Raw genomic sequence first — 24,600 nt, 5'->3', positions numbered from 1 at the left:
GGAAGGACAGCATTACCCCTGAAATAATCAAGAGTGCCAAGCCTGCTATACTCTCAGCACTACATGAACTGCTATGCCTGTGCTGGGACGAGGGAGCAGTACCCCAGGACATGCGCGATGCCAACATCATCACCCTCTATAAAAACAAAGGTGACCGCGGTGACTGCAACAACTACCGTGGAATCTCCCTGCTCAGCATAGTGGGGAAAGTCTTTGCTCGAGTCGCTCTGAACAGGCTCCAGAAGCTGGCCGAGCGCGTCTACCCTGAGGCACAGTGTGGCTTTCGTGCAGAGAGATCGACTATTGACATGCTGTTCTCCCTTCGTCAGATACAGGAGAAATGCCGTGAACAACAGATGCCCCTCTACATTGCTTTCATTGATCTCACCAAAGCCTTTGACCTCGTCAGCAGACGTGGTCTCTTCAGACTACTAGAAAAGATCGGATGTCCACCAAAGCTACTAAGTATCATCACCTCATTCCATGACAATATGAAAGGCACAATTCAACATGGTGGCTCCTCATCAGAGCCCTTTCCTATCCTGAGTGGTGTGAAACAGGGCTGTGTTCTCGCACCCACACTTTTTGGGATTTTCTTCTCCCTGCTGCTTTCACATGCGTTCAAATCCTCTGAAGAAGGAATTTTCCTCCACACAAGATCAGGGGGCAGGTTGTTCAACCTTGCCCGTCTAAGAGCGAAGTCCAAAGTACGGAAAGTCCTCATCAGAGAACTCCTCTTTGCTGACGATGCTGCTTTAACATCTCACACTGAAGAATGCCTGCAGAGTCTCATCGACAGTTTTGCGTCTGCCTGCAATGAATTTGGCCTAACCATCAGCCTCAAGAAAACGAACATCATGGGGCAGGATGTCAGAAATGCTCCATCCATCAATATTGGCGACCACGCTCTGGAAGTGGTTCAAGAGTTCACCTACCTAGGCTCAACTATCACCAGTAACCTGTCTCTAGATGCAGAAATCAACAAGCGCATGGGTAAGGCTTCCACTGCTATGTTCAGACTGGCCAAGAGAGTGTGGGAAAATGGCGCACTGACACGGAACACAAAAGTCCGAGTGTATCAGGCCTGTGTCCTCAGTACCTTGCTCTACGGCAGCGAGGCCTGGACAACGTATGCCAGCCAAGAGCGACGTCTCAATTCATTCCATCTTCGCTGCCTTCGGAGAATACTTGGCATCAGGTGGCAGGACTATATCTCCAACACAGAAGTCCTTGAAGCGGCCAACATCCCCAGCTTATACACACTACTGAGTCAGCGGCGCTTGAGATGGCTTGGCCATGTGAGCCGCATGGAAGATGGCAGGATCCCCAAAGACACATTGTACAGCGAGCTCGCCACTGGTATCAGACCCACCGGCCGTCCATGTCTCCGCTATAAAGACGTCTGCAAACGCGACATGAAATCGTGTGACATTGATCACAAGTCGTGGGAGTCAGTTGCCAGCATTCGCCAGAGCTGGCGGGCAGCCATAAAGACAGGGCTAAATTGTGGCGAGTCGAAGAGACTTAGTAGTTGGCAGGAAAAAAGACAGAGGCGCAAGGGGAGAGCCAACTGTGCAACAGCCCCAACAAACAAATTTCTCTGCAGCACCTGTGGAAGAGCCTGTCACTCCAGAATTGGCCTTTATAGCCACTCCAGGCGCTGCTTCACAAACCACTGACCACCTCCAGGCGCGTATCCATTGTCTCTCGAGATAAGGAGGCCCAAAAGAGAAAAAGAGAAGGATGGTGGAAGCAGAGAGGATCAATGATTTCACAAGGAAACTGGATGGGCACTTGGGGAAATAAACTTGCAGGGCTATGGGGCAAGAGTGGGGAAATGGGACTGATTGGACTGCTCTAGAGGGAGCTGGCATGGACTCTATGGGCCATTTGGCCTCCTTCTGTGTCTATATGACTATGATAACTCAGGCTTGTGTACTGCTGGCACTCAATAATTCTACATTCATTGCCCACAAAAGGCAAACTAGACTTGGGTTGGATCTGGTTAATGTACTTAAATAGGGTGTAATTTACACGGTTCATGTATGCCCTAGATACATTTTTGGGTACAGCAGGGGTGGCAACTCCCATAGAGCACCTTACATTGAGCAGTGAGCCCAATATCTAGTGAGGCTACTGGTTAACAATAGAACCCTGTTGTGAACCCAACTGGATGTATCATTGAGTGCCCTTCACCAAACTTTCTGAAGATGAACTAAAACATTTTAGTGAGATGAAGCTAGATATTTGTTAGGCAAGGGAATCAAAGATTATTGTGGGTAGATGGGAGTGTGGAATTCGAAACGGAAACAGATAAGCCATGATCTTATTGAATGGCGGAGCAGGCTCGATGGGCTGAATGGCCTACTTCTGCTCCTAACTCGTATGGTCGTATGCAAATTGTTAAGCTATTTTACAGTCAACAAGTGACTGTACAGAGTAACAGTTTTAATCAATTCTCTTTAACAGATTGATAAAACATGAAGGTACCTTATTAAGCAACTAACTTAAAACTTTTTCAATAAATAACAAAATCCTACCAGTATCTAAAACTGTGGGCCAGCTCTTGATATCCACAGCTGCAGCTGCCTCCTTTGAACGGAGAAGTTTTAATATTGCTTGTGTTGTGAGTATGCAGACAGACTTGCTTACCTAGAGGAATAAAAGAAACAACAGTCAGTTAATGACCAGAATTTGTAGAGTAACAGTGGATGTGCCATGCAGAGACTTGAGCTGTCCAGAACACCAACTCGTTCACCCAAGCACCAATTATTTTCCATGTGTTTGTTTTCTGCTGCTAGCACCACAACATGACAATATCCTTCATACAAATGAATTGCTCTAGCTTCCCAAACCAAAAAATATAAACAGAATAGATGGTGCAAATGCATAGTAGGCCAACTGGCATCAGAGGAACGATAGCCAGCATCTGGGTGGGACATTGCAAACAAATGAGAATTTTCTGTTTTTATTTCAGAACTGCAGTATCTATGAGTATTATTTTCATCTGCAATATGAATGTTCATTACAGTAAAACATAGCAGCAACGTGCTTTTTGATTATGTAGATCAGCCTCAATAAATAAGCTTCAACACAGTGGCAGGCCCTACCCGTGTCTTAACATTTTGCTGCTAAACAGAAAACATCTTGACTTTATGTTGCAGAAATAACAGTTTTCTTTCTTTTTTGGCAAGTTTGTAGCTGAAGACACCTTATAAAGATAGTGAAGGGATCCAATGGTGAAAGGAATCCATCCCAAGTTTATACTGGCAGAGCACTACATCTGTCCCAATGGCCTAGGAACAAGTGAGACATCTGAAGTAGGTTTTGACAGATGAAGATTATTATCTGTCTGGTGTGAAATAATACCGATAACCCATCTTCTTCAGCGTGAGCTGACCCTGAACTCCAACTTAACCTATTTACACAATTATCTAGAGCAAAGACACCCCACTCTTTCAGCTGCTGGTTTGTTACTTATTTTCCATTTATACTGGAGGTGGAAGGCGGTATTTCAGACTATAAGCAAGAAAAGATCTTTTTCTTAAATGCAAGATCTGCATGACCATGGAATAAACTAGGCTGCTGCTAGAATACAAATATTGATTTACTACAGTTGAGTACATATACTGAACAAGATTTTTGTATGAGAGCCACAATTTAGCAAATACACTCAAGCTGGTTTTAATCCAGAATCTTTGTTCCAGCATAGGTTGCACTAATATTGCTATGAAGGGGTCGTTTCAACAAACTACCTTCAAAAGAGCAATGTATATCTGCAACTTTTTCTAAATTCTTAGAGTCATAATGGCACAGAAAGAGGCCATTCTGCCCATCGAGTCCATGGCGGCTTTCTGTAGAGCCATCCAATCAGTCCCATTCCCTGGCTCTATCCCCATAGCGCAGTAAGTTTATTTCCCTCAAGTGCCCAACTAATTTCCATTTGAAATCATTGTTTCCACTTCCACCACCCTTGTATGCAGCAAGTTCTACTTGCTGCGTATAAAATTTCTTACTCATATTCCACCTGCGTCATTTGCCCAAAATCTTCAATCTGTGTCCCCTAGTCCTTGTACCATCAGCTAATGGGATTCGTTTTTCTTTGTCTACCCTAAACAAACCTGTCAGAATCTTGTACACCTCTAGCAAATCTCCCCTGCTCCAAGGAGACCAACCCTAGCTTCTCCAAACTAACCTTGCAGCTGAAATCCCTCACTCCTGGAACCACACTGGCAAATCTCAACACCCGCTCAAGGTCCCTCCCATTCTCCCTAAAGTGTGGTAAACTGAATGCAATACTCTAGTTGAGCTTTATAAAGGTTCAGCATAACCTCACTGTTTTTGTACTCAATGCCTCTGTTTATGAAGCACAAGATCCCATATGTTTTGCTAACTACTTTCTCAAAATGTCTTGTCACCTTAACAGATCTGCACGCATGAACCCCCAGGTCCTTCTGTCCCTGTACACTCTTTCGAATTGTACCATTTAGTCTATATTGCCTCTCCCTTCTGCTGTATTAAATTTCATCTGCCACTTGTCTGCCCATTCTGCTAGCCTATGTCCTGTTGCAGTTGATTGATATCATGCTAACTGTCTGTCACACCCCCAATGGCAAATTTTTAAATTTTCCTCTGTATTCCAATATCCAAGTCATTTAAGTATATCAAAAAAAGCAGTGGGTCAAGCACCGAACCTTGGGGAACACTGCTATCTACCATCCTCCAGTCTGAAAAATAGCCATTTACCACGACGTGCTGCTTTCTGCCCTTAAGCCAATTTTTAAAATTCAAGCTGGCACTGACTCTCTTATTCCTTGAGCCTCAATTTTAGTAACCAGCCTTTTATGTAGTACTTTGTCAAAGACTCTCTTAAAATCCATATAGACAACATACACTGCATTCCCTTCAACAACCTTCTCTGATACTTCATCAAAAAAACAATAACATTAGTCAAGCACAATCTGTCTTTTACAAATCAGTGCTGGCTCTCCCCAATTAACTCAAACCTCTCCAAGTGCCTGTTGATTTTTTTTCCCTGATGATTGATTCCGAAACCATATCCACCACAGATGTTAAACTGACCAGCCAATAATTACTAGGAATGTCCTTACACCCTTTCTTGAAAAAGGGGATCACAGTTTCCATTCTCAAATCCTCTGGCACCTCCCCCGTATCGAGGGCAAAGTGGAAAATTATGGCAAGCCCTTATGCTATCTCCACTCCCACTTCCTTTAGTAACCTGGGATTCAAGCCATCTGAACCAGGTGAATCAGGTGAATTATCCACTCTAAGCATAGCCAGCCTTTCCAGTACTTCCTGTCGATCTGTTTTCACCTCATCCATTACCTCTAATATCTCCACTTCCACCGATATTTTGTCAGCATCCTCCGCATTAGTAAAGACTGATACAAAGTACTCATTAAGTACTACAGCCGTGCCCTATTCGTTTAAGTACATATCACCTTCTCTGTCCCTAAAAGGCCTCATCCCACCTCAAGTTACTGTTACGACCAGTGAGAAAGGTGTCATGGGGTCCCTCTCAGCCTTCACCTGGTCTTACCGTAACAGGGTTTAATTTTAAATACACCGTTTTTTTTAGCTCCCCCCAGTGAATCCTTGTTCACCGCTTTCCAATTATAAAGCAAAAAAAAAACAGCACACAGGTTTTCTTAGATTTAAAGAACAAAAGTTGAAATTTATTAAACTTAAACTCTAATTCGGTTGATGCCTACAGATACATGACACACCCACGCTAGCATGCATATGTGATACACACATACAAATAGAGACAGAAAAGTGAAGAAAAAATAAAGTGAAAAGTTTGAGGCAATATCTTAAGAGTTTTTGTTACGGTTCTTCAAATTCACTGTAGAGTCTTGATTGTAGGTAGTTCTTGCTTTTTGTTGGGGCCCAGTGTTCTTAAACCTTGTTCGCTGTAGGAGATTTTTCTCTCTTGGGGTTCCTGTGTCTTCAGTAGATTCAGAGGCTTGAGAGAGAGAGATGGGAGCAAACAGGAGAGATCTTCTCAATCCAGGAGCAAACAGTCTTTCTGCGTTCAAACTGTTTTTACAATTCGGAAAAACCCAGGCTGCCAAGCAAGTTAGTCATGTGACTAACTGGTCTGACCACGTCTTCGATTGTATCACCTTAGCAATCAACCTGGAATGGGAGCTCTCCCACCTTCAACGTCTGATCAAAAGTCCATTGTGGGTTGAATGTGTCAGGGAATGGCTGCTTTGTCCTTCCAAACACTGTCTGTTAATATGCAAATATCTTTTCCAGCCACAGCTGATCTATTTAACAAGTCCTTTCTTCACTCCAGCAACAGTTTAAAATCAATGTTCATGACAAAATTAATGTGCCTCATTCTTGGCAGGTGGGGGCCCAGCCACCCACTTACTATTTATATACTGGTTGAAGATTTTTGGGTTCCCTTTTAGGTTAACTGCCATTCTATTCTCATATTCTTTCTTTTCCAGTCATATTTTCCTCTTCACTTCCCCTCTCAACTTATTCTATTTGGTCTGGTTCTTGCTTGAAAAATTCACTTGACATGCATCAGACACCATCTTTTTTTGTTTCATCATATTCTCTATCTCCCTCATCAAGGGGCCCTGGCTTTGGTTCACTAAATCTTCACCCTTGTTGGAATGTACCTAGCCTGTACCTGAAACATCCCCTCCTTAAACATCATCCATTGCTCTGTTACAGTTTTTCCTGTCAATCATTGGTTCCATTTTACCCTGGCGAGATCCCTCTCAGCCCATTGAAGTTCGCCCTCTTTCAATTTAGAAGTTCTACGTTAGACTGCTCCTTGCTCTTCTCCATTGCTCGTCGAAATCTTGATCACTCTTACAAAGGTGTTCCCCCCACAGACAATTGGTCCCCCTCATTCCCCAGCACCAGATCCAGAAATGCCTCCTTCCTAGTTGGGCCAAGAACATACTGGTCAAAGAAGTTCTACTGAACACAATTCAGAAATTCTTCCCCCTCCTTTCCCTTTACTTTAACATTATCCCAATCGATATTTGGGTAATTAAAGTCCCCCAATATCACCATAAAGTCATAGAGTCACTTATGGCATAAAGGGAGGCCATTCTGCCCATCAGGTACATGCCGGCTCTCCGCAGAGCAATCCAGTCAGGCCCACTTGAACCCCATAGCCCTGCAAGTTTATTGCCTTCAAGTGCCCATCCAATTTCTTTTTGAAATTATTGATTGTCACTGCTTCCATCACCCCCATGGGCATCAAGTTCCAGGTCATTACCATAGGCTGTGTAAAAGAAGTTCTCTCTCACATTTCCCCTGCATCTCTTGCCTAAAACCTTCAATCAATGTCCCCTAGTCCTTGTACCTTCAGTTAATGGGAACAGTTTTTCCTTGTCTAGCTTATTTAAGCCTGTCATAATCTTGTACACTTCTATCAAATCTCCCCTCAATCTCCTTTGCTCCAGGGAGAACAACCTCAGCTTCTCCAACCGAACCTTGGAACGAAAATTCCCTATCCCAGCAACTTGGCAAATTTCCAATGCACCCTCTCAAGGGCCCTCACATCCTTCGTAACATGTGCAGAACTGGATGCAAGACTCCAGTTAGAGCCTAACTGGAGCTTTATAAAAAATTCAGCATAGCTTTCCAGCTTTTGTACTCCAAACCTTATTTATGAAGCCCAAGATCCCATATGCTTTGCTGACCACTCTCAGTTTGTCCTGCCACCTGCACCCCCAGGTCCCCATGTTCCTGCATACAGTGCCATGAAGTATATATTGCCTCACCCTATCCCTTATGCCAAAATGCATCACCTCACACTTGTCAGTATTAAATTCCATAGCCACTTGGCTGACCATTCTGCTAGCTGATCTATGTTCTGTTGCAGGCAGTTTGTATCATCCTCACTGTTTGCCAATCTTCCAAGTTTGGTATCGTCAAATTTTGAAATTCTACTCTATTTCAAAATCTAAGTCATTTATAGCAAAAAAAAAGTAGTCCTAGCACTGACCTTTGGAGAACACCACTGTCCATCATCCTCCAGTCTGAAAAATAGCCATTCACAACAATTCTTTGTTTTCTGTCCTTAAGCCAATTTTTAAAAATCCGATTGGGCACTGACTCTCTTATTCCATGAGCCTCAATTTTTGTAACCAGCCTTTTTATGTGGTACTTTACCAAATGCTTTCTTAAAATCCATATAGATAACATTCACCACATTTCCTTCATTAACCTTCTCTGTTACTTCATCAAAAAATTCAATTAGATTCATCAAGCGTGGCCTGCTTTTTACAAAGTCGTGCTGGCTATCCTTAATTAACTCAAACCTCTCCAAGTGCCTGTTGATTATTTTTCTCTGATAATTGTTTCTAAAACATAACCCACTGCTGATGTCTTTGCCCCTTCAAGGGAATCCTCACTTTCCAACACGACAACATCTTCCAAATTCCCTCCATATGGACAGAAGACTGGTACAAGGGAGACATCTATCAACCTTTTCCTCTGCATATACAGCAAAATAATACAGGGTGTACTATCAGAAAATCCCTGTGTTTAGGTCATGCAGTGACTCATGGCAAAACATGAATCAGCTGTTGCTTTCGTAAACATGACTCCAATAGTTACGCTCTACCTATGGAAAGCAACAACGTGTAGCATTGTTTTGTGAGCGAGTGAGAGAGATTACTTCTTTAAGTATGCCTCATGATATAACTATCTGCTACTCCCTTTTCATGGAAAGCAGTGAGTTGTGCAAGAGAGTCATTAATGGAACTTTCTATACAGGTTGTAGTGTGCCTCTCTGATTCAAGGGTGCCAACATACATAACAGTACAAGACCTTTAGTTAATCCTACCATATGGATGGCACTGTAGCTAATGTTTAATTCCTATAGTTAGGGACATCAAATTCCAAAACAATATAGCTAATGGTACAGTTCCTAAAGTTAGAGCTATCAATATCTAAATTGAACTGTATGAAATTATCACGCAGAGACAAGTGCTAAATAGTCATTTGATATCATACCTCTACGATCATCTTGACAGTGGGCAAAGTGGTGGCAAGGTTCTGTGGGTGAGGAGGTCGCACAGTGACAGGCACACATCCTGCATACAGGCACCCATAGAAAGTCATTATGAGATCAATACCTGGAGGAAGCAGAATGAGAGAGTTTGTGCAGTACTGTGATTTACTGACCTTTTAGTAGTCACTGTAAGTTGATTCCATAGGACTTGACCATATCTGAGAGACAAAAATCTTAAGAGGATTCTCTGTTCAAATGGGGATACAACTACCAATACCAACTCAACGGCATACATCCATCACAGAATCTGCACTGATGAAGCAAAAGATAGTTGGCAAAAGCTTTCCGAGGTAAACTGACAAAGTACCAGGTTTTTTGCTAAAGGAACAAAATTAAATTATGAAAATTGGATTATTAAACTGTGATAGTCCCACTGCTCCCTGCCCATACAACACGATTGCTTTGTCAGGTAGTTCCTCATAGCCTTACTGCTTTGACAGCATATAAGTAAATAAAACTAGTTCTGACAAAAGGTCATTGACCTGAAACATTAACTCTGTTCCTCGCTCCACAGATGCTGCCAGATTTGCTGAGTATTTCCAGCATTTTTTGTTTTAATTTCAGTTTGCCAACATCTGCAGTATTTTGCTTTTGTAAATGAAACTATATTCACCATTAAAGCATCCGTTAAAACATCGATCTGATCACTTTCAAAAATTTTTGTCTATATCGAAATAATAACTTCAACATTTTGAGCTGTCATAAAAAGTTCATCAGTTGTAGAATAAAGAAACGCTATTAAACAGATCATCTCTACAGCCACTAAGTTTCTTAAGTGAAGTGTGTAACCACTGTGCTTTTGGAACATGAGAGAATATCTTGTGCCAAAATTTCTTAAGTTCAGAGTCACTGGTCTGTCCTTCAACCAGACCATATGTCCTCCATGATCATGAGTTTAATTTTACTTTCCAACCTAGTCATAAGATAGCAGATCCTGGGGGTTGGAAACAATGAATCTCCATGTTACATAAACTGGATATGGAAATCTTGTGTTTCTATCTTCTGGAAGTGGACTAAAGAACACTAGTAAGATGAGATCAATCATAAATTAGCAAGCCAATTTATTTTACATAAGATATATAACAGAATACAACTCACAGGGAAATTTAACCTATTTTATAATGTGGCTGTGACAGGAAAATATTCGTTAGCAGGCTAAATACACTTTCCCCATTAGTAAATTCTCTGAAACTAGTTGCACTAAACTTAAGCAGGGAGTTTGTATTCCCTGTGCATAACCTTAACAGGTCTCTGTAGACGGTGGACTTTCTCAACTGATTAGGAAGCCAAAAGGTTGACTTTTGATCCTGCCCAGCTCTGCGCTCGAGGATGGTTTGTCAAGCTGCTAATCATACCTAGCACTGTTCTGCTAGGTCTTGGCTCTGGGTGCTCATTCCCATTTGTAAATCTCCATTATCTCAAGCTGACATTGTATGTTGGAAGCACCATATCTTGAGCTAGTTTACCGGGATCTATTCCTTTATGTGTGAACTCTATTCTGCAATCCCAACAGCTCTCTGTTGTGCATTTTGTATCTCATAAGCCAAGTTTAACTTAACATCCTAATGTGAAATGATCGGAAATCTCTCCTCAGCCAAATAGTTAGAAATCCCAAAAGACAACAGACCCCCTACTTGGATAAACGTGCAAACGTTTTGCTGCTGGAGTTACCTGATTGAACAGCAACCCGCCTGAAGCAAACAGGCTTGTTTACCCACAAAGATGATGTCAAAGTAGTAGCACACTGTCCTGTTTACCTGGTGGGTAAACCAAGGCCACATGGTCCCCAGTGTTGAGGCGTCCTTTTTCCAACAAGGCTGCAGCCACTCTCTCTGCTCTCTTGTGCAGTTGTATACATGTTGCTGTATTCACAACGGTGCCCTGATTGGTTGAAAAACAGTTTTTAGCACTTTGTGATGTGCAAGATGAAAGAGTTGTCACAAATTTCAGCGACTTTATTCTCCACTATGGACTTTGGTGATCAGTGCGCTCCATACTTTCTGACCAAGATTTTATCAGCCCCTATTACACCCAACAATTCTGTCAGCTTCCATCAGGAAAGAGACACAGAGGGGAGAGAGAGGTTAAGATCACTCCTGACAGATGAACATCTATCCTGATCGCTCCGCATCGCTACATCAGGAGTGCAGGCAGAGATTGACTATTAATGCAACCTAAAACAATGCCAGGTATTGACATGGAGAACACAATCCCCCAAAAAATCCTTTTTGCCTCTACACCTATCTCTGCTCCACAATGTGCAATATCATATTAAAGATATACACATTCTAAAGCAGTGGTGCCAGCCTTTTCGTGTGGGGGAGGGGTGGCACATTACAGGTTTTGTCCTATATAGGGGCTGGTGAGACAATTACAGCAAGATAAAGGCATTAGAAATTTATCTTACCATTAATCAAAACAACAACAAATGCGTATTTTTGTGAACAAGCTTTAAATGAGAAGACTAATTTTTATTGACTTACTTTCTCGTCACTATGCTGAACACTGACTTAGTGACATACCTGGCAGAGTTTTTGATTGCATTAATAGTCAATCTCTGCCTGCACTCCTGATGTAGCAATGCGGAGTGATCAGGATAGATTCTCATCTGTCAGGAGTGATCTTAACCTGTCTCTCCCGAGTCTCTTTCCTCCCTCCCTCCCCGCCAATCTCCTCCCTCCCTCCGCTCTCTTACTAACCTCCCCCCACCACTCTTGCCCCCTCCCCCGCCGCTCTCACTCCCTCCCTCTGCTGCTCCCTTTCTCCCCCTCTCCCTCTGCTCCTTTTCTCCTCCCTAGCCTCACTCTTCCCCCCCCCACCTCCTACCCCCTGCACTCTTTCCTCCTCCCTCACTCCACCGCCGATCTCTTGCCCCCCTCCCTCACTCCACTACCACTGTCTTGCACCCCCCCCTCACCCTCCCAGCTGCGCTCGCCCCCCCCCCCATCCTCCAACCCCCCCCCCGGCCGCTCCCTTGCCCCCTCCCTCGCCCTCTGCCGCCCTCTTGCCCCCCTCCCTCACCCCACCACCGCCCTCTTGCCCCCCTCCCTCACCCCACCACCGCTGACTTTGCCCACCCCCCCCTCACCCTCCCAGCTGCGCTTGCCCCCCCACCCTCCAACCCACCCCCCCCCCCCCCCCGGCCGCTCCCTTGCCCCCTCCCTCGCCCTCTGCCGCTCTCTTACTCCCTCCTTCCTCCCACTGCCGCTCTCTCCCACTCCCTCACAAACCCTCTCCCCTCTCGCGGCCCTTTTCACCCACCCTCCCCAGCCCACAATGTCTCTCTTGCTCCCCGTTCACGATTGGCTGCTCCATACTCATGGGTCCCGCTCCCCCCACATGGTTCACTGCTTCCTGCTCCCATTCCCGCTCATACTCTGAACCACGTGAAAACAGCAGGGGCAGCTGGTCACAGCACACCTACACTGCAAACCGCCAATCAGAACTCACCCTGCCGGACCAGCCCGATGTCAGTCACAGACAGTGACCAATTACTAACAGGCATCCACCCACCCTCAGACGCAGGTCCCGCCCACCCCTCACCTGACATGCACGTACAGAAGAGCCACGGGCAGCCCGCAGAGGACTAGCGGGTCAAATTTTGGACAATTCTGTTCTAAAGGATCTTGGCATTGATCAAAGTAGAAGTAGGATGCCCTGATTTAAAAGGGCAGTCATGATTTACTACGTAATGCATAGCGCATTATGTTGCTACTATGTTGTGTTAAACTCTAACTTCACTGGGATGCAATAGTTAAATATACACAGCTGAGGGCAGTGTTTAATTGTTGGTCGGTCAGGAAATTTTGCAGATTGGAAAATGTGCGTTATTTCGGACAGCCAGTCAGTTGCACCCAACATTAATTTAAAGTTAATAAAAGTAAAATACTGCGGATGCTGGAAATCTGAAATAAAATCAAGAAATGCTGGAAATACTCAGCACATCTGGCAGCATCTGTGGAGTGAGATGCAGAGTTAACATTTCAGGTCACTGACCCTTCATCAGATATTAGAAATGTAAAATGTTTTAAGCAAGAAAAGCAGGAAGGAGGGGGGGGGGGTTGCGAGTGGGGCAAGAGATAACAAAAGAGGTGTTGATCGGACAGAGGGTCACAGAGAAGAACTGACCAGAAGGTCATGGAACAATGGTAAACGGTATGTTAATGGTGTGCTGAAAGACAAAGTGTTAGTACAGAGAGGGTGTGAATAGACTGTAAAGCACAAAGCGCTCCAAGCACAAACATTAAAAAAAAGAAACAGTGAGCAGGCACAGTAGAAACAAACTAAACAAACGAAAACAAAATAACCAAATAAAAAAGAAAAAAAAACTAAACATAAAAAGGAGGGCCCCGTCATGCTCTGAAATTACTGCATTCAATGTTCAGTTCTGCAGGCTGTAGCATGCCTAATCGGTAAATGAGATACTGCTCCTCGAGCTTGCACTGATGTTCGCTGGAACACTGAAGCAATCCCAGGACAGAGATGTCAGCATGAGACCGAGGTGGGGGGGGAGGGGCGGTGGGGGATGTTGAAATGGCCAGCAACCGGCAGCTCGGGGTCATGCTTACTGACTGAGCGGAGGTGTTCCAGAAAGTGGTCACCCAATCTGCGTTTGGTCTCCCCAGTGTAGAGGAGACCATATTGTGAGCACCGAATACAGTATACTACATTGAAAGAAGTACAAGTAAATCGCTGCTTCACCTGAAAGTAGTGTTTGGGGCCTTGGATAGTGAGGAGAGGGGAGGTAAATGGGCAGGTATTACACCCTCCTGCGATTGCAGGGTAAGGTGCCGTGGGTAGGGGACCAGGTGGTGTGGATAACAGAGGAGTGGACCAGGGTGTCGTGGAGGGAACGATTCCTTTGGAATGCTGACAGGGGAAGGGAGGGGAAAATGCATTTGGTAGTGGCATCACACTGGATGTGACGGAAGTGGCAGAGGATGATCCTTTGGATCTGGAGGCTGGTGGGGTGCAAAGTGAGGACAAGGGGAACCCTGTCGTGGTTCTGGGAGGGAGGGAAAGGGCTGAGGGTAGAGGTGCAGGAAATGGACACGGTTGAGGGCCCTATCATCCACAGTGGCGGGGGGGGGGGGGAAAGAGAGAGAGAAGAATCCTCAGTTGAGGAAAAAGGAAGACAGATCAGAGGCACTGTCATGGAAGGTAGCATCATCAAAGCAGATGCGACGGAGACGGAGAAACTGGGAGAATGGAATGGAGTCCTTACAGGAGGTAGGGTGTGAAGAAGTGTAGTAGAGGAGACTATGGGAGTCTGTGGGCTTATAATGAATATTAGTAGACAGCCTACCCCCAGAGATGGAGACAGAGAAGTTGAGGAAAGGAAGGGAAGTGTCGGAGATGGACCATGTGAAGGTGAGAGAAGGGTGGAAATTAGAAGCAAAGTTGATAAACTTTTCCAGTTCCGGGCAGGAGCAGGACCAGGCACCGATACAGTCATCAATGTACTGGAAAAATATTTAAAGTTGTTCTGCACCTGTAAGTCTAAAATTTAGTGTATGATGTTGGGAATACAATGTGCTATGTATACTAGCAAGTCTCCCATGATGATGCTCGCACAAAGTCAAAGGTTGTTATGTTTGCTATCAAGTGCATTATACCAAGTAAAAAGCTTAACCCTTGGAGGCTGCAAAATCTAATTACTAATGATTTAAACACTAGACTCATGCAGGGGTCAAATAAGGCTGCTGCTTTTAAATAAAAACTTGGTAAATTCATATAGGCTCAAGTAAGCAAGTACAGATATTCTGACTCCCATAATTTATGATGCTGCAGAGTTGCTTTGTTTTCTCATTGCTTTTAATTATGAAGTGTGACAGATATTTGAGTCTAATACTGAACTATGTCCAAAAAGTGTAGTAGGAGGGAAATTCCATTTTTACCATTTTTGTAACAGCAAACAGTAAGATATAAAGATGATACAAGATGCGATCAGGGAAATAAAATTCTACTCAAACCATTGCATGTGTCCTGTTTCCCAATAATTATTTTCCATTTATAACTATATCCTTAACTACAGCCTGCTGGATCTTCAGCCAGTACACCCATGTATCAATACAACTCCAGATGAAATTGATAGACACCACTAACTGAAATAACAGCACTCTTATTCATTTCATTTTGATTTGAATTCTTGGTCTCTGAAGAATTAATGAATGCTCTGAACATACCTTGGCATTTAAGAGGAGAAAAAGAGGGTGGTCTGGAGTGGTCTGAGCACGCCAATGCAGAACATCTGCCAAGAACAGAAACTGGGGAAAGACAGGGAAATGTTACTCAGTAGCCAAAGGTAGTACAGATATCAAGTAATTTGCTAAAAATACAACAAAATGCATCCTTTCAGCTGGTATTTTGTCATTCTGAATAACACATCAACTTACATGGTAGCATAAAGCAGATATTCCAAACAAACACAAGCTCTAAAATAAACTTGTATTCAGATCATTTGCTTGGGGGGAAGATTGAGCAGATGGCTAATTACCAGAGGGGGAAATTGCTCTGGATTCTTGTAACAACACAGGAAGTATTCCAAAATACTATTTAAAGGTAGCTACAAATAGTTGCCAGAGAAGTTCTTGCTTCTCAGTATACCAGAGTCAACATGGTTTTGTGAAAGGGAAATCACGTTTGACAAATTTGCTAGAGTTCTTTGAGGACATAACAAGCAGAGTTGATAAAGGGGAACCGGTTGATGTAGTGTATTTGGATTTCCAGAAGGCATTCGATAAGGTGCCACATAAAGGATTATTGCACAAGATAGGAGCTCATGGTATTGGGGGTAATGTATTAGCATGGATTGAGGATTGGTTAACCCACAGAAGACAGAATCAGGATTAATGAGTCTTTTTCAGGTTGGTAAGATGTAACTAGTGGAGTGCCGCAAGGATCAGTCCTAGGGCCTTAATTATTTACTATCTATATTAATGACTTGGAGGAGGGGGCAGAGTGTAATAGATTCAAACTTGCTGACTGTACAAAAAATAGGTGGGAGGGGATGTTGCGATGAAGACGTAAGGAATCTGCAAGGGGATATAGATAGGTTGAGTGAGTGGGCAAAAACTTGGCAGATGGAGTTTAATGTAGGAAAGCGTGAGGTAGGAAGAATCAAAAGGCAGGCTATTATTTAAATGGAGAGAGACTCCAAAAAAGTACAGCACAGAGGGATCTGGGTGTTCTGGTGCATGAAACACAAAATGTTAGCATGCAGGTGCAGCAACTAATTAAGAAGGCAAGTGGAATTTTGGTCTTTATTGTTAGGGGGTTGGAGTTTAAAAATAGGGAAATCTTGTTACAACTGTACAGGGTGTTGGTGAGGCTGCACCTGGAGTACTGTGTACAGTTTTTGTCCCCGTATTTAAGAAAGGATATGCTGGCATTGGAGGCAGTTCAAAAGAGATTCACTAGGCTGATTCTTGGGATGAAGGGGTTGACTTACCAAGAACGGCTAAACAGGATAGGTCTTTATTCATTAGAGTTTAGAAAAATGAGGGGTGATCTTATTGAAACATACAAGATTCTGAGGGGGCTTAACAGGATAAATGTTGAGAAGATGTTTCCACTAGTGGGGGAATCTCAAACTAGGGGACATAGTTTCAGAATAAGGGGACGCTCATTTAAAACTGAGATGCAAAGGAATTTCTTCTCGGAGAGCAGTGAATGTCTGGAATTCTCTACCCCAGAGAGTTATGCAGGCAAGATCACTGAAAGTATTTGAAGCGGAGGTAGATAGATTTTTGAAATATCGGGAAGTTGAGGGCTGAGGAGCTGGCACGAAGGAGGAGTTGGGGTCTGGGTCTGGGGCAGATCAGCCATGATCTTATTGAATGGCAGGGCAGGCTTGAGGGGCCGAATGGCCTACTCCTGCTCCTATTTCTTATGTTCTTATACAATGGTGCAACAAGCAACATAGAGCAGTGTAAGCCGGTACAAACAATTTATGTACACTTCGAAACAAACAGTTAAATGCAACAGCATGAGCAGCTGGCTTTCTTCTAGCCAGTGTAGAATGAGCCAACAATCAAACCTTGAAGCACAGTTTTTAGTAATAGGTCATCCATGTTGAGTTTTTCTTTGAAGACAGAGAACCAAATTAATTTAATTTCTTGTGTGGAACCGCAAGTAGATTTTTTTTTTGGATGATGTCACCTTTTGACATGAAAATATTTATTCTCGAGATATGTAGTGGTCAGCAACTCATGGATTCATAGAATCACTCAGCACAGACAGAGACCATTTGAGCCACTGTGCCTGTGCTACCTCTTTGAAAAAATTATCCAATTAGTCCCACTGCCCTGCTCTTTCCCCATATCGTTACTGTCATTGTCCTGTAGTTTTTTTTCCTCTCTGGGAAATATGGGGTGTGTCTTTAAGGCTTGCAAAAGATCAGTACTTCTTTAAGAACCAGCAAGTCTCAGGACTTAGAGAAAATGCATTTTTGGTTGCTGTTGGATACAACCATTTGGAGACTAAATTCAAAGGGTGCATTCTCGTTACCTTGGATACAGCCACTTAGACTGAGCATCACGCGATACATTTGTCACAATTCAACTTTGAACTGGCTTTTTTGTTGAAGACAGTCTGTTCTGACAGAAAACAGACAGCTGGTGTTAACACCTGAAAAGGAGCCCTCAGCCATTTAAACTGAAGGAAGAGAATTTTGTCTGTTTAATTATCTCTCAAATTTCTAAAAAAAAGTCAAGCCAAATCAGAGACCTCTGGTAATTTAAACTGAAGGAAGGGAAGTTAGATTGTGACAATCTTTTATCCCTCAAAAACTCTAAAGTCAAATTGATTCATTTAACATAAAAGCAAAATACTGCGGATGCTGGATTCACTCAGCAGGTCTGGCAGCATCTGTGGAAAGAGAAGCAGAGTTAACGTTTCGGGTCAGTGACCCTTCTTCGGAACTGACAAATATTAGAAAAGTCACAGATTATAAACAAGTGAGGTGGGGGTTGGGCAAGAGATAACAAAGGAGAAGGTGCAGATTGGACCAGGCCACATCGCTGACCAAAAGGTCACGGAGCAAAGGCAAACAATATGTTAATGGTGTGTTGAAAGACAAAGCATTAGTCCAGATTAGGTGTGAATATACTGAATATTGAACATCAGCAAGTGCAAACCTGAAGAAAAACAACCTGAAAAAAACAGTGGGTAAGCAAACTGAACAAACTAAGATGAAATGAAATAAATGCAAAAAAAGATTGTAAAAAATGTAGAAAGGAATGCAAAAAAAAGGAAGAAAAAATAACTAAAAATGACTAAAAATGAAAGTAAAGTGGGGGGCTGTCTGACCTGCTTTTTCGTTTGGTATTACATCATGATATCAAACCACAGGCTACCACTGGCTCTAATACACAGGAACAATTCACCAGATTTGTGTATGTAAATTAGGAAAGAAAATCATGACAAAAGAAAAAAATCAAACAGATCGCAAGCAAACCTCTTCCGAGAGAACTTAATCCGATTCGCACCAAGTCCCTTTCCCCCAACAATCATGCTCGCTAACCTAGGGAGTAAGGGGCGCACGGAGAGGAGACTTGGCCGGAGTGAGACGTAGTCAGAGCGTGAAGGTGGGAATTTGGCTCACATGGGAATTTGGTGCAAAGGGGGAAAGAGGAATTGACATGTGATGTTCCAGCAAAAAAGTTAAGTGATTGGTTGGTGAACACTTTCTAGGTTTTTCTCATCTAAACTAAGCAATGGGGTTAGAACCATAGAAAAAGTACAGCACAGAAGGAGGCCATTCAGCTCATGGTCTCCGCGCCAGCCGAAACACTAGCCACCCAAACTAATCCGACCTTCCAGCACCTGGTCCATAGCCCTGCAGGTTACAGCGCTTCAGGTGCATGTCCAGGTACCTCCTAAAAGAACTGAGGGTCTCTGCCTCCACCACCATTCCTGGCAGCAAATTCCAGACACCCACCAGGAAGGACCTATTTCCCCTGATAACCGACCTCCCCACTAGGGGAAATAGGTCCTTCCTGTCCACTCTATCTAGGCCCCTCATAATTTTGTACACCTTAATCAAGTCACCCATCAGCCTTCTAAGTTCCAGGGAAAACAACCCTAGCCTATCCAATCTTGCTTCATAGTTGCAACCTTCAAGCCCTGCAACATTCTTGTAAGTCTCCTCTGTACTCTTTCCACAGCAATTTTGTCCGTTCTGTAATGTGGTGACCAGAACTGCACACAATACTCCAGCTGTGGTCTAACTAGTGTTTTATACAGTTCCAGCATTACATCCCTGCTTCTGTATTTCATATCTTGGCCAATAAAGGAAAGCAATCCATATGCCTTCTTCACCACTCTATCCACGTGTCCTGCCACCTTCAGGGACCTATGGACATGCACTCCAAGGTCCCTCACTTCTTCTACCCTTCTCAATATCCTCCCATTTATTGTGTATTCCCTCATTTTACTTGCCCTCCCCAAGTGCAATACCTCACACTTCTCTGGATTGAATTCCATTTGCCGCTTTTCCACCCACTCAACCAAAACATTGATATCATTCTGGAGTCCACGGCTTTCCTCCTGTTAACAACACAGCCACTTTTAGTGTCATAAGCAAATTTCCCAAGCATGCCTCCCACATTAAAGTCCAAATCATTAATATAAACCACAAACAGCAAGGGACTCAACACTGAGCCCTGTGGACCACCACTGGAAGCAGCTTTCCATTCACAAAAACATCCGTCGACAACTGCTGTTTCCTGTCACTGAGCCAATTCTGGATCCAACCTACCAACTTCCCCTGTATCCCATGGGCTTTCATTTTACTGGCCAGTCTGCCATGTGGGACCTTGTGAAATGCCTAACTAAAATCCATGTAAACCACATCCACTGCACTATCCTCATCCATCGATTCATGGGTTAAGTGGCACCAGTCGGACAATATTAGTATATTATTTAGCATTAGGATACGTTAACAGTCTTAGAAGGAAGATGGAAGCACTGTAGTTGTAGGGAGCCAGGGCATGGTGGGATGCGTGGCAATGATTATGGGAAGCTGTACAACTCAGATGTCTTATTGCCTATACATCTGTGTAAAAATGGTGTCCTTGAAATAAGACTGCGATTGCAGGAGGCACAAGATATTATAGACTGTGAAACACCATGCCTCAAAAATGGGGAGGAGACAACAAGGGGGTTGATTAGTGAGACAATATACATCAGTTTATTGATCAAACTGCAGCTTTGGAATGTGTCGGGGGTGGGGGGGGGGGGGGGGGGGTAGTGTGGACAAATGAGTAATGGATTTTGTTTTCTATAAATTTGTACTACAGACTTTGTTTCATTGAGAAGCTGTTGGATATTTCACCAGACACTTCTCCCTTATGCCGGTGTTTGAATAAACCTTTATTTACTTTAATCCCGTGGACTCGAGAAGAGTTATTTTCTCCACAACATGGGGTACTGACATGAGTAAAGGGGAAAGTGGGAGCTGGACCATTGGGATGGTCTTCACCTGAATCATACTGGGACCAGTGTCCTGGCGAGTTGTATAACTAGGGTGGTAGAGAGAGCTTTAAGCTAAACAGTGGGGGCGAGGGATCAAGTGAGGGAAGATGTGATAATTTAAAGAGAGAAGAGAAGGCAAGGGAGCAAGACAGCAATAAGGGTAATGACAGTCAGTGCGGCGGGAAGGGACAGAGCGTACAAACTTAAGAGTGCACGAGCAGACAAAGCTAGGAGGTTGTGAATTAAGAGAGAGGGGTTAGGGTTCAGGTGAAGTGAGATTTAGAAATCCAAAGAGAAAGTCGAGGCATTGGAACAGTATAGCATTGTGGGTAAAGACAAGCAGAATGGGACAAGAAGGGACCGAGTGTTTAACAAAAATTGTACATCAGCAAATAAGGTCATTGCGGGGAAAGTAGTAAAAAAAATGAAATTAAAGTTTCTTTATCTGAACGTGCAAAGCATGTGCAATAAGATAGATGACAGCAAAATACTGCAGATGCTGGAAATCTGAAATAAAAAGAAATGCTGGAAACACTCAGCAGGTCTGGCAGCATCTGTGGAGAGAGAAGCAGAGTCAACGTTTCAGGTCAGTGACTCTTCTTCAGAATAAGATGAACTAGTGGCACAAATAGAGGTAAATGATTTAGATCTAATTGCCATTACAGAGACATGGTTACAAGGTGATCAAGGTGGGTAATAAATATTCCACGGTACACAATATTTCGGGAAGACAGACAGAATGGCAAAGGAGGGGGGCAGCCCTGATAGTAAAGTATGACATAAGGACGCTAGTGAGAAAGGATCTAGCCTCAGATGATCATGAAGTAGAATCAGTATGGGTGGAAATTAGGAATAGCAAGAATCAGAAAGCACTGGTGGAAGTAGTTTATAGGCCACGTAACAGTAGTCATACCATTGGACAGAGCATTAAACAAGAAATTACTGGAGTTTGTAACAAAGGAAATGCAATAGTGTGGGACTTTAATCTTCATATAGACTGGGACTGGGAAATTGGCAAGAATGGTTAGAAGTTGAGTTTGTAGAATGTTTTTTGGACAGTTTCTTGGAGCAATACATTCTGGAACCAACTAGGGTAAAGCTAACTTAGATGTAGTATTATGTAACGAAGCAGGCTTAATTAGTAATATCATTTTAAAAGATCTACTGGTAAATAGTGGTCAAAATACCACGGAATTCCACGTTAAGTTTGAAAGTGACAGACTCCAATCACAAACAGGAATCTTAAACAAAGCCAATTACGTAGGTATGAGTAGAGAACTGGCTAAAGTAAATTGGGTAAATAAAAGATATGGCAGTAAATGAACCGTGAGAAACTTTCAAAAAAAAATTCAAAATGTTAACAAAAATACATTCCATTGAAAAACAAAATCTCAGTGAGGAAGACCCATCTGTGGATCACTCAGAAAATTAAGGATGGTATTAGATTAAAAGAGGCGGCTTACAATGTTGCAAAAAGCGTAGCAAGTCTGAGGATTGGGAGTGTTTTAGAAACCAAAAAGTTGATAAGAAAAAGAGGATGAAAGTAAACTAGCCAGTAATATAAAAACAGATTGCAAGAGCTTTTATTGGTATATAAAATGGAAGAGAGTAGCTAAAGTCAACGTTGGTCCCTTAGGAAGCAGAGACAGGAGAAATTACCATGGGGAATGAGGAAATGGCAGAGGCATTGAACAGTGTAGGCATGTTCCCACAAAGATTAAGAGCGGTACTGCCAAATCTAGAGCCCCTTGGTTATCTAAAAGCTTACATGGTAAGTTAAAGCAAAAAAAGAAAGCTTATGACTATCATAAATGTCTGAACACTTTAGAAAGCCTAGAGGAATATAGAAAGTGCATGAGTGTAGTAAAAAAGGAAGTTAGAAAAGCAAAGAGAGGACATGAAAAATTATTGGCAAATAAAACATCTTTGGGTTTTCCTTGATTTTATCAGTACATTAAGAGCGAGAGAATAACTAAGGAAAGGGTAGGGCCTATCAGAGACGTACAAGGGATCTTATGCATGGATGCAGAACATGTGGGCAGGATTCTTAATGAGTTTTTTGTCTCTGTCTTCACAAATGAGAGGGTTGATGCAGACATTGTAGTTAAGGAGGAGTGTGAAATATTACATATGATAAGCATAATGAGAGAGGAAGTGCTTGGGGGTCTGACATCCCCCGAAAGTGGATAAATCGCATAGATTGCATCCCAGGTTGTTAAAGGAAGCCAGGGAGGAAATAGCAGATGCGCTGAGGATCATCTTCAAATCTTCACTAGTTACAGGCGAGGTACCATATGATTGGTACAACGTTCGCAGAACTCCATTGTTTAAAAAGGGTGCAAGGGATAAGCCAGATAACTATAGGCCAGGCATGTCTGACCTCGACGGTGGGTAAATTGTTAGAATCTATTCTGAGGGACAGGATAAACTGTCATTTAGAAACACATGGATTTTAATCAGGGATAGTCAGCATGGATTTGTTCGGGGAAGATCATGTCTTACTAACTTGATTGAGTTTTTTGAGGAAGTGACCAGGAGGATTGATGAGGGTAGTGCAGTGGATGTGGTTTACATGGATTTTAGTAAGGCATTTCACAAGGTCCCACATGGCAGACTGGCCAGTAAAATGAAAGCCCATGGGATACAGGGGAAGGTGGCAGGTTGGATCCAGTGACAGGAAACAAAGGGTAGTAGTCGATTTATGTTTTTGTGAATGGAAAGCGATTTCTAAGGTGTTCCACAGGGCTGTTAGGTCCCTTGCTGTTTGTGGTTTATATTAATGATTTGGACTTTAATGTGGGAGGCATGCTTGGGAAATTTGCTTATGACACAAAAATTGGCCGTGTTGTTAAAAGTGAGGAGGAAAGCCGTGGACTCCAGAATGATATCAACGTTTTGGTTGAGTGGGTGGAAAAGCGGTAAATGGAATTCAATCCAGAGAAGTGTGAGGTATTGCACTTGGGGAGGGCAAATAAAGCGAGGGAATATACAATAAATGGGAGGATATTGAGATGGGTAGAAGTAGTGAGGGACCTTGGAGTGCATGTCCATAGGTCCCTGAAGGTGGCACAGGACACGTGGATAGAGTGGTGAAGAAGGCATTTGGATTGCTTTCCTTTATTGGCCAAGATATGAAATACAGAAGCAGGGATGCAATGCTGGAACTGTATAAAACACTAGTTAGACCACAGCTGGAATATTGCGTGCAGTTCTGGTCACCACATTACAGAAAGGACAAAATTGCTGTGGAGAGAGTACAGAGGAGATTTACAAGAATGTTGCAGGGCTTGAAGGTTGCAACTATGAAGAAAGATTGGATGGGCTAGGGCTGTTTTGCCTGGAACGGAGAAGACTGAGATGTGACTTGAATGAGGTGTACAAAATTATGCGGTGCCTAGATAAAGTGGACAGGAAGGACCTGTTTCCTCTGGTGGGGAGGTCAGTTACCAGGGGGCACAGATTTAAGGTGATTGGTAGAAGGATTAGAGGGGACATGAGGGGAAACGTTTTCACCCAGAGGGTGGTGGGTGTCTGGAATTCGCTGCCAGAAATGGTGGTGGAGGCAGAGACCCTCAATTCTTCTAAAAGGTACCTGGACATGTACATGTGGTGCTGTAATCTGCGGGGCTATGGACCAGGTGCTGGAAGGTGGGATTAGTTTGGGCGGATAGTTTATTCGGCCGGCGCAGACACGATGGGCTGAATGGCCTCCTTCTGTGCTGTACTTTTTCTATGGTTCTAAATATTCTGTGTCTGTCTGCGCAGAAGACAAAAATTTCATACCAGAAACAGATGGTAACATAGGGGCTGAAAAGAGTGAGAGGAAATTAATATCAGCAGAGAAAAAGTATTGGAGAAACCTAAGCGACTATAATCTGACAGATCCCTGGGACCTGATGGCCGATACCTTATGATTCTAAGAGATAGCTGCAGTGATAGTGGATGCAGGATCTATGATTTTCCCAAATTCCTCAGGTTCGGGAATGGTCCCAGCACAATGGAACTTGGCAAATGTTACAGCGCTTTTCAAGAAAGGAGGGAGAGAGAAAACAATG

General features: G+C 43.3%; 1 protein-coding gene across 1 annotated transcript in view; it reads right to left on the bottom strand.

The window, feature by feature from the left end:
- Positions 1 to 24,600, bottom strand: part of LOC137372271 (disco-interacting protein 2 homolog A-like) — a 299,051-nt gene that overhangs the window by 30,638 nt on the left and 243,813 nt on the right. Inside the window, exons 25-28 of the mRNA XM_068036004.1 lie at positions 15,256 to 15,336; positions 10,828 to 10,951; positions 9,013 to 9,134; positions 2,541 to 2,652 (exon numbers count right to left, since the gene is read on the bottom strand). Coding sequence (XP_067892105.1) covers positions 2,541 to 2,652; positions 9,013 to 9,134; positions 10,828 to 10,951; positions 15,256 to 15,336 — 439 coding nt within the window. The remainder of the gene's footprint in view (positions 1 to 2,540; positions 2,653 to 9,012; positions 9,135 to 10,827; positions 10,952 to 15,255; positions 15,337 to 24,600) is intronic.

Source organism: Heterodontus francisci, chromosome 7, assembly GCF_036365525.1.
Source record: "Heterodontus francisci isolate sHetFra1 chromosome 7, sHetFra1.hap1, whole genome shotgun sequence".
NCBI lineage: Eukaryota > Metazoa > Chordata > Chondrichthyes > Heterodontiformes > Heterodontidae > Heterodontus > Heterodontus francisci.
The sequence above is the reverse complement of the archived record's forward strand: the minus strand, read 5'-3'. Positions and strand labels throughout refer to the sequence as shown.